The sequence below is a fragment of the Esox lucius genome, chromosome 19 (genome assembly GCF_011004845.1).
Source record: "Esox lucius isolate fEsoLuc1 chromosome 19, fEsoLuc1.pri, whole genome shotgun sequence".
Classification (NCBI taxonomy): Eukaryota; Metazoa; Chordata; class Actinopteri; order Esociformes; family Esocidae; genus Esox; species Esox lucius.
In genome coordinates this window covers 37,043,000-37,057,042 of record NC_047587.1, presented here as the reverse complement: position 1 = coordinate 37,057,042, position 14,043 = coordinate 37,043,000, and the positions used below count along the sequence as shown (strand labels likewise).

The 14,043-nt window shown below is 46.9% G+C and overlaps 1 protein-coding gene across 1 annotated transcript; it reads right to left on the bottom strand.

Moving 5' to 3' along the window:
* Positions 1-11,231: 11,231 nt before the first annotated feature.
* Positions 11,232-13,163, bottom strand: c19h11orf96 (chromosome 19 C11orf96 homolog). The gene has a single exon (XM_010864472.4). It carries the CDS (start codon positions 12,723-12,725, stop codon positions 12,348-12,350), a length of 378 nt encoding a protein of 125 aa, XP_010862774.1. The 5' UTR covers positions 12,726-13,163; the 3' UTR covers positions 11,232-12,347.
* Between the last annotated feature and the right edge of the window lie 880 nt (positions 13,164-14,043).

Genomic DNA, 14,043 nt, shown 5'->3' with positions numbered 1-14,043 from the left:
AAAGTGTTCGACCACCCAGTCCGTGGCAGGGATGCCTCCAAACGGCTGTACTCGCTCCATCAGGGGGTCCGCAGTGTGGCGGAGTACGCGGTTGAATTCCGTACGCTGGCTGAGGAAAGCAGATGGAATGGAGAAGCACTGCAAGCTGGGTTCTACAACGCCCTCAGTGAACAACTAAAGGATGAACTCCTCTCATATCCCGAGACCATGGGATTGGATGACACTATTTCCCTGGCCATGCGGGTGGACAATCGGATCAGGGAACGGAGGAGAGAAAGAAAGCGGGGCGGCCGTCCCCTGCAACCACTCTCCAGACACCCCGAAGAGGAGAGGCGTAACGGCCCACCAGCAGTTCCGGGCATGGAGAGGGAGGCGACGCCGGCGGAACCCAAACCGATGCAGTTGGGGCGCTACCACATAGACAAGGAAGAACAACAGCGACGGAGGGACAGCAACAGCTGCCTGTACTGCGGTCGTTCAGGTCATTACCTCGCCTCCTGTCCCCAGCGGCCGTCAAACCGACGGGCTCGCTAGACATAGGAGGCGTCCAAGCGAGCCACACGAACAACGACCTCCCAGGCCACAAACCACGCACACTCTTCCACGCAACCCTTACCGTCGGTGGCCACACGTGCCAATACCAGGCCCTGATTGATTCAGCTGGGGCTATCGACTGTCCGTTTGGAGGAGGTCATTGACGCAACCACCTTGGATGGCCGGTTATTGGCACGGGTTACGCACAGGACCAGGCCCGTGCGTCTCCGTTTATCCGGCAACCATCTTGAGGACATCGGGTTCCTCGTCATCCACTCCCCCCGGATCCCCTTGATCCGGGGGCACACCTGGTTAGTACGGCACAACCCAACCATCGATTGGAGGGCAAGGAAGGTGACCGCCTGGGGCACGGCGTGTTACTCCGAATGCCTCCGGTCGGCTTGTCCCCCGTCAAAGCGCCCGCCGGGGAAAGATGCACAGCCCCCAGATCTGTCCCGAGTTCCCGCAGAGTACCACGATTTGAGCGAAGTATTCAGCAAACAACAGGCTCTCTCTCTTCCTCCTCACCGACCCTATGACTGCGCAATTGAGCTACTGCCCGGCGTCACCTACCCTCGAGGCCGTCTGTACAGCATTTCCAAGGCTGAAAGGGAGGCGCAGGAAAAATACATCAGGGAATCCCTGGAAGCCGGGCTCATCCGTACCTCCTCATCCCCCCTGGGCGCAGGGTTCTTTTTCGTAGGCAAGAAGGATGGAGGCCTTAGGCCTTGCATTGACTACAGAGGGCTGAATAACATCACCGTGAGGAACAAATACCCCTTGCCCCTGATGAACACTGCCTTCGACCTGCTCCAGGAGTCAGCAGTCTTCACCAAATTGGACCTGCGTAACGCCTACCATTTGGTCAGGATCAGGGAGGGGGATGAATGGTTGACGGGATTCAACACCCCCCTTGGTCACTTTGAATATTTGGTTATGCCCTTCGGATTGACCAACGCGCCTGCAGTGTTCCAATGCCTGGTTAACGACGTGCTGGGGGACATGCTGGGGCGTTTTGTGTTCGTCTACCTGGACGACATCCTGATATTCTCCAAAACACCTGCCGAACACGTCCAGCACGTCCGGCAGGTCCTCCAGCGACTCCTGGAGAATAAGCTTTTCTGTAAGGCAGAGAAGTGCGAATTCCATGCCCGCACCGTCACCTTTCTGGGATACGTTGTGTCAAAGGGACAGGTGAGGATGGATAAGACAAAAGTTGATGCCGTGCTGGAGTGGCCAAGACCTGAGACCAGGAAACAACTGCAGCGATTCTTGGGGTTCGCCAACTTTTACCAACGTTTCATCCGGAACTACAGTCGTGTGGCTGCCCCCCTAACCGCTCTCACCTCAGCGCCAGGTCCTTCGTCTGGACCCCTGAGGCCGAACTAGCGTTTCGGGATCTCAAGAACCGGTTCACCACGGCACCCGTGCTGTCCCAACCTGACCCGTCCCGGCAATTCGTGGTGGAGGTAGACGCGTCGGACGTGGGGGCGGGGGCTGTCCTATCCCAACGAACGGCTGAGGACGGTAAGCTTCACCCTTGTGCCTTTTTGTCTCGTCGGCTTTCCCCCGCAGAGGCTAATTACGATGTGGGCAATCGGGAGCTGCTCGCCGTTAAGCTCACCTTGGAGGAGTGGCGGCATTGGTTGGAAGGGGCGGAGCATCCGTTTGTGGTATGGACGGACCACAAAAACCTGGAATACGTGAGAACGGCAAAACGCCTCAATTCCCGTCAGGCCAGGTGGGCTTTGTTCTTTGAACGTTTTAATTTCACGCTGTCCTACAGGCCCGGCTCTCGGAATGTGAAGCCTGATGCTCTGTCTCGCGCATTCACTGAGGAAAGGGAGGATGCTGACGCTCCGGTCGACACCATTGTGCCCGAGGGACGCGTAATCGGGGCAGTGCTTTGGAAGGTGGAGGAGGATGTGCTGGCTGCTCTTCGGACCGACCCGGGTCCGGGCAGCGGTCCTCCTGACCGCCTCTTTGTCCCTGACACCGTACGCCCGACGGTGCTGCAATGGGCACACGCCTCCCGGCTGACCTGTCACCCCGATACGGCACGGACCATGTCCTTCCTTAGACGGAGATTCTGGTGGCCCTCGATGGGGAAGGACACTCTGCAGTACGTTGCAGCATGCCCCACATGCTTGCGGAACAAGGGCTCCAACAGGCCCAGTGCGGGCCTCCTGCGTCCTCTGCCCACTCCTCGTCGTCCCTGGTCGCACCTGGCGCTGGATTTTGTCACCGGCCTTCCGGCCTCTGAGGGTAATACCGTCATACTTACCGTGGTCGATCGTTTCAGTAAATTCACCCACTTCCTTCCCCTGCCTAAACTCCCCACAGCCAAGGAGACCGCGTCCCTGCTCGTCCGGGAGGTCTTCCGCATCCATGGGTTGCCTTGTGACGTCGTCTCCGATCGGGGTCCCCAGTTCACCTCGGCCGTTTGGAAAGCCTTCTGCACCGCAATCGGAGCCACGGTCAGTCTATCCTCCGGGTTCCACCCCCAGACCAATGGTCAGGCCGAACGGGCGAATCAGAAGCTGGAAGCCACGTTACGTTGTCTGGTCTCTACCAACCTGACCTCTTGGGCAGCCCAGCTGCCGTGGGTGGAATATGCCCACAACACTCTCCCTACGGCCGCCACAGGTATGTCCCCCTTCCAGTGTCTCTATGGCTATCAACCGCCTCTGTTTCCCTCCCATGAGAAGGACCTGGCCGTTCCATCCGTCCAGCATCACATATGACCTGGCATAGGGCCCGGGCGGCACTTCTCCGTGCGGTGGGTCAGTACCAATGGCATGCCAACCGCCACCGCATCCCAGCGCCCGCCTACGCCGTGGGTGATAAGGTATGGCTCTCGACCAAGAACCTGCCACTGAAGACCGACTCCAAGAAGTTGTCGCCCAGATACATCGGCCCCTTTGTGGTTGGTAAGGTCATCAACCCCGCAGTGGTTCGGCTCAAGTTGCCTCGGTCCCTCAGGGTCCATCCTGCGTTTCACGTGTCCTGCTTGAAGCCGGTCCTCCTCAGTCCTCTGCTGCCTCCTCCTCCTCGTCCGCCCCCCCCTCGGTGGGTCGATGGGGGTCCAGTCTACACGGTGCGCCGGATCCTGGAGGCCCGCCGGCGGGGGCGGGGCTTCCAGTACCTTGTTGATTGGGAGGGGTATGGGCCGGAGGAGCGGTGTTGGTTGCCTCGGCGCCAGATCCTGGACCCCGGGTTGCTGCGCGCCTTTTACCTGCGCCATCCTGGTGCGCCGGGTGGTCCGCCTGGGGGGCGTCCGTCGGCGGGGGGTACTGTCATGTCCTCCCTTCCCTGAGGTGCTCTGTCTTGGATTGCTCCAGGTTGTCAGGGCAACGCATTAAGGGGCGTGGCGTCACTCTTTTGAATAGAGCCGGTACCAGCTGTTCCCTATCCCCAATCACACACCTGTTCCCGCTTGACTCATCACCGGCTGTATATCTGAGGAGCCCTGACGAACCGTCCATGCCGGATCATTGATCCACATCCGTATGTGTCACGGCTCACAACCAAATCCCTGAGATACTTGCGTGTCGATCCTGCTAATTCTGTTTCCCTGTGTTTGTAGGAATCTCCTGACAACCTTTACCAGCCCGTGTATCGACCTCCTGCCTGTCCAAGACTACTCAGCCTACTCCCTGTCTGTACCTCCGCCGCCAGCCCGTGTACCGAACCTCTGCTTGCCCACGACTACTCTGCTTACTCCCTGTCTGTACCTCTGCCGCCAGCCCGTGTACCGAACCTCTGCTTGCCCACGACTACTCTGCTTACTCCCTGTCTGTACCTCTGCCGCCAGCCCGTGTACCGAACCTCTGCTTGCCCACGACTACACTCATATTAAATTGATTTTCACCGCACTCATCCAGTCTGCGTTTGGGTTCCTTTCAGATCTGACAAAAAATGAAGGCATGGTTACCAATTTGGGGTAATGCTTTCCAATGGCTGCAAAAGTTTGACACTGTACATTTGCCTTTCTCAAGGTCACGCAGTCAGAAAGCTAACAGCACCATCATTAAAGCTAAGATCTCACAGCTCCAATCAGTCAAACCATCTGGATGTCTCAACATTTTGTCCAAGAAGGATTTTCTTTGGATAACTAGACCAGGGAGACGGTAAGAATAATCTCGATTATTCTAATTACTTTACTAGAGTTTGTCATTTCACAGCAACAGTGATTATAAAGAAAGGAAGCTAAACCTCCTCTCTAACAAAATGAAACCCCTCTCTTCTTCAACAACCTGTATTTATGCCCAAAAAGCAACAATATGTCTTTTTACATTTTTCAAAACCTTCTTTCTGCAACCAGAGCGAAACTTAATTCCTGTGCACAATTCAGACCAAAGTAACTTATCTGTCAATTGTGTCCCAGTGTCTATGCTTCCACGCAATAGGACCCCCGGTCAGCAGACGTTTCATAGTAGCACTGAACTACATGATCTGATTCACCCAATCATGGGAGTGATAACTAAAACTCAAGTTGAATCAGGTGTGCTAGCTCAGGAAAAGTTTAAAACATGGAATGGCTACTGGTCCCAGGGGAGCGGTTTGAGAACCCCTGCAACAATGGTGGGTGGAGGTTTCTCTTCACGGTCCTTGCTTTGCTGTGAGGAGTTTTTTTAAATCAGAATTTGTTATTCACTTGAGTTACTTGAGACGGAAGACAATTCATGTTGCTATGGGTCTATACACCGATCAGCCATAACATTATGACCACTTGCCTAATATTATGTAGGTCCCCCTGTTGCCACCAAAACAGCCCTGACCTGTTAAGGCATGGACTCCACTAGACCTCTGAAGATGTGCTGTGGTATCTGGCAACAAGGCGTTAGCAGCTGATCCTTTAAGTCCTGTAAGTTGTGAGGTGGGGCCTCCATGGATCGGACTTGTTTGTCCAGCATGTCCCACAGATGCTCGATTGGATTGAGATCTGGGAAATTTGGAGGCCAAGTCAACACCTTGAACTCATAGTTGTGTTCCTCAAACCATTCCTGAACCATATTTGTTTTGTGGCAGGGCGCATTATCCAGCTGAAAGAGGCCAATGATATCTGGGTGCACATGGTCTGCATCAATGCTTAGGTAGGTGGTACGTCTCAAAGTTACATCCACATGAATGGCAGGACCCAAGGTTTCCCAGCAGAACATTGCCCACAGCATCAAATTGCCTCCGCTGGCTTGCTGTCTTCCCATAGTGCATCCTGGTGCAATGAGTTCTCCAGGTAAGCGATGCACATGCACCTGGCTATCTACGTGATGCAAAAGGAAACGTGATTCATCAGACCAGGCCACCTTCTTCCATTGCTCTGTGGTCCAGTTCTGATGCCTACGTGCCCATTGTAGGTGCTTTCGGCAGTGGACAGGGGTCCGCATGGGCACCCTGACTGGTGTGCGGCTACGCTGCCCCATACGCAAAAAAAACTGCGATGCACTGTGTGTTCTGACACCTTTCTATCAGTACCAGCATTAACATTTTCAATTTGAGCTACAGTAGATTGTCTGTTGGATCGGACCACACAGGCCAGCCTTCGCTCCCCACGTGCATCAATGAGCCTTGGCCGCCCATGGCCCTGTAGCTGGTTCACCACTTTACCTTCCTTGGACCACTTTTGATAGGTACAGAACACTGCAGACTGGGAACACCCCACAAGGGCTGCAGTTTTGAAGATGTTCTGACACAGTCGTCTAGCCATCACAATTTGGCCCTTGTCAAAGTTGCTCAGATCCTTATGCTAGCCCATTTTTCCTGCTTCTAACACATCAACTTTGAGGGCAGAATGTTCACTTGCTGCCTAATATATCCCAACCACAGGTACCATGATAACGAGATTATCAATGTTATTCATTTCACCTGTCAGTGGTCATAATGTTATAGCTGATTGGTGTATAGTAGTGTTCTAGGCTTGGGGATATTAAAGAGACTCCTTATGTTTATGCATAGGACAGTAAAACTTAGGCACATAGAATTTTTATTTTTTTTTATAATTCAGAACTATGACAAGATGCCTGGTGTTCTTGAATTGGGAATGTGAGAAGATCCATGGTGTTCTTTCCATTGGGACGGTGAAGAGAAACTTGGGTTTCCACGCTTGGGACTGTGAAGACTATACTATTTTCCATATAAACCAAGAAGTGTTGCAGCCAGTCTCTCCTCTACTTTTAGTCAGTGGAGAATGTATTGGATACTATTAATATTAGCCCTCCTACAGTGAATGTTAATTCTTCGTGAAGGGAGAGATTTCTGTGAGTTTTCTACGAGGGACATACAGGTGCTGGTCATATAATTAGAATATCATCAACAAGTAGATTTATTTCAGTAATTCAATTCAAAAAGTGAAACTTGTATAATGTAGACATTCATGCCACACAGACTGATATATTTCAAGTGTATTTTAATGATTATAACTAACAACTAATGAAAACCCCAAATTCAGTATCTCAGAAAATTTTAATATTGTGAAAAGGTTCAATATTGAAGACACTTGGTGCCACACTCTAATCAGCTAATTAACTCAGTGATGGTTTGGGGTGCCATGTCATCTGCTGGTGTTGGTCCACTGTGTTTTCTGAGGTCCAAGGTCAACGCAACCGTCTACCAGGAAGTTTTAGAGCACTTCATGCTTGCTGTTGACCAACTTTATGGAGATGCAGATTTCATTTTCCAACAGGACTTGGCACCTGCACACAGTGCCAAAGCTACCAGTACCTTGTTAAAGGACCATGGTATCCCTGTTCTTAATTGGCCAGCAAACTGGCCTGACGTTAACCCTATAGAAAATCTATGGGGTATTGTGAAGAGGAAGATGCGATACGCCAAACCCAACAATGCAGAAGAGCTGAAGACCACTATCAGAGCAACCTGGGCTCTCATAACACCTGAGCAGTGCCACAGACTGATCAACTCCATGCCACGCCGCATTGCTGCAGTAATTCAGGCAAAAGGAGCCCCATAAGTGCTGTACATGCTCATAGTTTTCATATTCATACTTTTCAGTTGGCCAACATTTCTAAAAATATATTTTTTGTATAGGTCTTAAGTAATATTAAAATTTTCGGAGATACTGAATTTGGGATTTTCATTAGGTTTCAGTTATAATCATCAAAATTAAAAGAAATAAACACTTGAATTACATCAGTCTGTGTGGAATTAATGTATACATTATACAAGTTTAACTTTTTGAATGGAATTACTGAAATAAATCAACTTTTTGATGATATTCTATACAAAATGTATAGTTTGTGTGTTATTTTTTGTTACCCCTCCCAAAAACGTTAATACAAATAGACATGAATAGAACAAACTCTCATAAACAAAACCAAAGAATGTCCCCCATTAACCCCACCCAGTGCCAGAGATGCCCCCTTTCCCTACCGCTCCCTTTAAAGCAAATCCCCGAAAACATTCACCCCTCATCCACCAAACTACACCCACCCATAATCCCTCCCTTCACACTGCTCTATTTCTGAAGCACATCAAGAGCTCACAGTTTTGAAAGTTCCAAATAGGTGAGAAGATGCCAGATCTTATTAAGTTAGGTTAGATGGTTGCGCAGCATCTATCAACTTCTCCCTAAATGTCAGGTGTTTGCCTGTTCGCTGAGCTTTAGTTAAGTTGGTGGGATTTTTCAGAGGATGTTTTCCTGTAATTAGACAATAAGAAATATTACTTTTAAGGACGTGTATCCTGTGTATCCCGAAAACATTTGAGGACATTTGTCACATAAAGAAGAGGTATCAGGGAAGATCTTATGTAATTTGGTTTAAATTGTGTAATACAATGTATTGATGTTTTGCAAGCTACCTCTCAGTTTTCTATGAACCTGTCAGTCCCTAGTTCATCATTCCATCTTGTCTTGATGGCTGCTGTTTAGGGTGGGTTGACAGACTTAAAAATGTCATATAAACAAGATCATCGTGTTTGAAATGGGGCATATTTTCTAAGAAAGAGCAGGTAGAACACACGAGTGGGCTAGCAGGTGGTGAACAGTAACCATAAGGTCGCTAGATTGAATCTCTGAGCAGGCAAGTTAAAAATCTGTCATTCTGTCCCAAGACAGTGACTCCAGTAACTGCCTGGTCTTTATTATGAATGAGTTGTAAAAAGTACAAAGTAAAATTATTCAGCTGTCTCAAATCACCCAAAGTGATTCCTCCATGCTGATAAGGGACATGATAACAGCACCAATAGCAAAAGGCAATCCTCATACTCTATTCTAAACTAGAATAGAAATTGAACAGGAGCATGGTCAAGCCAAAATGAATGTCCCAATACTAGATATTAGATTCATGAGAGCCAGTCCTTCCTCCATCTTTGATTTAACAGAAATACAAGACAGGTTTTGCATACATATAGGCACACGCTCACTCTTCTTCCAATTGATTCTATATTCAGAGATGCACCAAATATATTCACCAGATATTTACAGTAAGTACTAATGCAACTGCCGCCTAAACACAGACAGGCTTCCTTTAATTTGATGAAGCACCAGGGACAAAACACTTCTAGAGATACTCACTGATTTTGGGGGTTGTGGCTCAGAGGTGAGTGCTGTATTGTAATATACACTAAGAGTTTATGGACAAAGTGAAAGGAATTTCCTTGTGTGGTCAGGTCAGAACTGAAACATCCTTTTAGCCAAGAGTGATGCGATGCAATGGAAGCTTGCACTTACTGTATGGTATATAAGTCCATGGTAAGGTTGTCTTATTAAGTTGTCCAGTCAGACCATAGCCCATTAAAGAATGTACAAGCAATTGTCCTTTATTGGTAGTCTGATCTTAATCAATCTCTCTCTGGCTGCAGTCATGGAGACAGCTCAATTCTCAATTTTCTTTCACTAGTTGATCATTTGACCCATTAGAAAAGGATCTGACATGAAAAGATTGAAACTTGGAAAAACTGACATTAGAATTGGGCTGCCTGTGTATATGGTGCCCCTGTGAGACTGTTTAATTTCAAACAGTGATTGATGTACGAAAACAGTTATATAAGCATATATAATTTTTTATTATTTACTGTTTGATGATTCAACGATACTTCAGAGGAACTGAATTTTTTGTTTAACTAGAACATCAGAACTCAGAAAAAAAATTAAGCCATTCAATATATAAATATTCATTATACTCTTGTATCTCAATATCTGAGAGGTCAAAATACTGAGGACCACCCACTGTGAAACATCATTAAGGAAACAAAACATGTTGCAGAGCATGAATGGTTCCTGATGGCCAAAATATCAGAGAAAATTAGAGGGAATAAGACTCAGGGTCAATGAAGTGTTGAGAATCAGCCAGGGAGGCAGCTGTTGCCAGTAGCAAAATGTAAGGAAATGAAAACATTTCCGTTTTGCTGACGTTTATCGTACATCACATTTTCATCACTAGTACCCATCTCCACGGCAACAGCATAAAAAGTAGGTTATGGGAGGAGGGCGAGATAAGAGCCAAATGCACTAGTGTCTAATCTGTCCCTACAACACAAGATATAATGAACTTTTATTCTCTGTTTTATCCTCTTCCCCACTCCTCCCTCTATCTCACCTTCTCCTGTGACACAAATGATTGTAGAGAAAGACATTACATATGACCCTATAGAAGTGCATGATAAACACAACACATTGGGTCTGTTTTGGGTTATGTGTGGGGGGGGGGGGGGGGGGGGGGGGGGGGGGGCTGGTAGTGTCATTGGCCATTTATGTGCATTCAGCTGTCTGGGTTCAGCTGGCTGGAGAACAGGAAGTGGATTGTATTTGAAGTGCTAGATCTTTTGACGACAGTAACCCAGTATGCGTACTAAGCAGGGTCAAAACCACCTCATGCACTGACGTGTTACAGATCGTGCACGGCACGCATGCAGAAACAAAACACGGGTGCCATGGTATCGTCAGACTTTTTTTCTGCTGTGATTTCCTTAAATCTAGAAGTAATCTCACTCCTTATCTATTTTTTTATTTGAATGTGAGGGGTTTCTTTTTTATATATCTGTGTCCTGCATTAAACAGATCCCAAATACAGTCTGACATTGCGCTCAGTGATGACCTGGTAGTATCCACTGATTAATTTTGTTTCAGTCATCAAGAATTCTCCAAGGAACAGCTGGGAGTTTCTACAGAATGGAAGAGGGCACGCTGCTTACCCACCAGTGTTCTGTTGTTCCGGTCGCTGACGTGAGCTGAACATGACTTATGTGCATCATGGGTCCAGTGAGCAGGAATGAGAATGCCAAGTACTTCAGTTTATTGGTTAAATATAAACCAGACCAACACAGCTTAGAATATAGCAGAAGTATTTGCAGGAAGAATGGATTTATTAATGTGCATATATATGTAAAAAAAAAGAAATCTGTGCGTCTATTAGATGTTATTGGTGTTCAGAGCCTTATTCTGTGAGTGCCCTTGAGCCCAGAAAAGTCTGGTAAATTGAGAGGAATATTGTCCAGAACTTTGAAAAGAGAATGTCTGAATTACTTTTACAGTATATCAGATTATAAACCCTAAAGATAACTTTTTAAATGTAAAAAATAGCTATTTTACAATTGTATGCATATTTTTATGCAAACAGCTTTTTCTAAATGCATCTTCAGATAGCTAGGTTATATATATATATCACAGTAGTAGTAAGTATATTTTTTCAAAACAAAATATTTATCAGGAAAGTTGAATCTAAACAGAATGGTAACTGCAGGTTTATTTTTTTTTGTGCTATCTTATTTAATTTACTTTTTGGAGTAGGGGTTTTAGATGTTTTCAGAGGATGGGCAGGGAATGTGCTGGCTTTGACTAGGCTGAGTGGCCACTGATCCCGTGTAAGAGATGCAACTGCCAAGAGACTACTATTGTGTATATTTAATTATTTGTAAATAAGCAAAAGAGAAAAACAAGTGGCTGTTTATGCAAATATTTATTAAAGTAAATATGAAACAACTTAGCCAATATATAGATGTAAAACAATGTATAAAGGATATCCTAGAAATCAATAAAGTGACTTTAGAAGTCAATAGTCAACAACAAGAAAAACATTTGTAGTTCTGCTATGTTATAAACAAAATACAAGAATAAATATTTATGTCTGCAAAGGGATTTTTTTGTTTCTATCCTCAAGATGAGGTGTGAATACTGTTTGCTAGCTATGAAGATAAACACAGAAGTAAGAACTGTACCAATGCACAAGTACCTTCAATTACCATTGAATCACTATTCAGTACCTCACCTCACTCTTCAGTCCTTGGTCAATGTTTTCAGTTAGCCAGTCAAATCTGAATAAAAGTTGCCTCTTCTATCAAAAGACTCTGTTTGAATCAGAATTCATAAACAAATACAACATGGAAAAAAAACATTGTTTCCATCCTTTTAAAAAGGAAGGACAGACTTTCTCTTTTGAAAGCATCTCAAATTCAAAAGACCTCCTGTCCAGAAGTCTTCGGCAGTAGCAAAGGAATATATCTGAAGAAGAATATATCTAAAGTGATGGATTCAACACTGCGTCATAGCTCATGTTCTAAACTTAGCTTAGCTAGGAGGCGTGAGCAACATACTGTAACCAGCCAGTGCCTTTTATATTACTTGGTATAATTCTTTACAAAAGGCATCAAATGTATACTGTAGCCACATATGTATATATTTGTATGTAGACACATATTGTCAAGGAAAATGGCCTCTACGCACACAGGAGCAGCTTGGAAATCAGTCCAGTCCAGTTTAGTTCAATTAGCCCTGTGTTTAGCAGAATTGGAGGAAAAGGGGTGTATGCAAATGCCAGGAAGGGGCGTACATGTCTCTGCTTCTCCTCCGGCCCCGCCCCTCACTGGGCAGAGTCAGAGTCACTGGAGTCCAGGCTTTGCTGAGTGGAGGGAGTCGTGCGACTGACGGTCGTCGGGGAGTGGAGCGCTTGCGTGCTTCGGCGAAGGTTCTCCAGGGACTGCAGGAAAGACCGGCGTGCCCTCTCCTCCTCTAGGGGCGAGGCGCCCTCCTCTTCCACCTCGGCGATCTCGGCAAAGGTGACGGGCTGGGTCTTAAAGCGGGCCTCGCGGGGCCGGCGGGGGCGGCTCTTGCCCCTGGCAGGACCCTTTGGGACGGGCAGCTGCTGGGGGAACTCCTCCATGGCCGCCGAGAGCAGGTGGGCCGGCAGCATGTGGTGGAAGCCCTGGGTTGTCATGGGCATCTGGCGGACAGCAGCCATGAGAGAACAACTAGTACTTGAAGCAGGTGGGAAAAGCAGTTGTTCGCGCTTCACTTCCCAAAGTTTTTTTTCCTCTCTCTGTCGCCTCCTGTTCTGTCAGAGGCTCTTTCTCGCGGCTAAGGTCTAGAACACGCCAAACTGTCAATAAATCTCCCAATGTCCTGGATGGCGAAGCTTAGTGTCTGAAGCCTACGACTGAAAGAGCTGCTTTGTTAGGTGTTGGCTTTTCAAATTCACGAGACCTCCAGTCCTTGGCAGAGCTGCAGACCTGGTGTGAGGGGAGAAGGCTATATCTGGTCAGCTCGTGGCGTAATCCGCTCCTTGTTTCTCTCTGTATCCGTCTCAGTCAACAACAACTACTGACACAGACATCTCCGGCACTGGCTTTTATACCGCTGTCTCCCTACCCACTTAACATATCGAACCCTCCCTCCTTTCCTCTCTCATTCTTTATGTGTGCCATGATCAAATCCCTCCCTCCTTCCCTCTCAGTCGGGCTTCTATAGCAGTCAGTCGCCCTGAATAAACAGAGACTGAGTAAGAGAGGAGCGAGCGAGAGGGTGGTGTGAGGTTGAGAGAGAGAAAGGGAGAAAGGGGTGGAGAGAGGGAGCGAATTAGAGTAAAGTTTGAAACAAACAAAAATATTTAGAAGGTTCGGAAGATGCACAGGCAGAACTTCTCAAACTCAGGGAAACGTGTCTAGTTACCGGAGTTTGCCGTGTATACAGTGGACATAAAAAGTATACACACCCCTGTTAAAATGCCAGGTTCTTGTAATGTAAAGGAATGAGACAAAGATAAATCATGTCAGAACTTTTTCCACCTTTAATGTGACCTATAACGTGAACAATTCAATTGAAAAACAAACTGAAATCTTTGAGGGGGAAAAATAAAAAACTCACAAACATTATAGGTCACATTAAAAGTGGAAAAGGTTCTGACATGATTTATCTTTGTCTCATTCTTTTACATCACAAAAACCTGGCATTTTAACAGGGGTGTGTAGATTTTTTATATCCACTGTACATGCTAATACGTAAAGATGAACAGAGGCATTAGAAGCAAAGCTCAGGCTTTTTGCAATGAGGCTCTTTACTGTCTTTACCTTCAGGTGAACATCTGATCATTTTTATGTCTGTGTGTGCAATTTGACAAATGTTCAAAAAAATTATAATCTCAATTGCAAACTAGCTTCAGTTCAGTGGCAGAAGCTTTTTAGTCACAGACAGATTGTTAGCTGTTCTTATACACAGTGGTTGCACTAAGAGCAGAAAGCATTGGCTCGCAAAGCTACCAAGATTAGTATAGCGTTTAATTA

Excerpts from the sequence above, each read along its gene's own strand:
- c19h11orf96 (XM_010864472.4), bottom strand. The coding sequence starts at position 12,725 with ATGGCTGCTGTCCGCCAGATGCCCATGACAACCCAGGGCTTCCACCAC.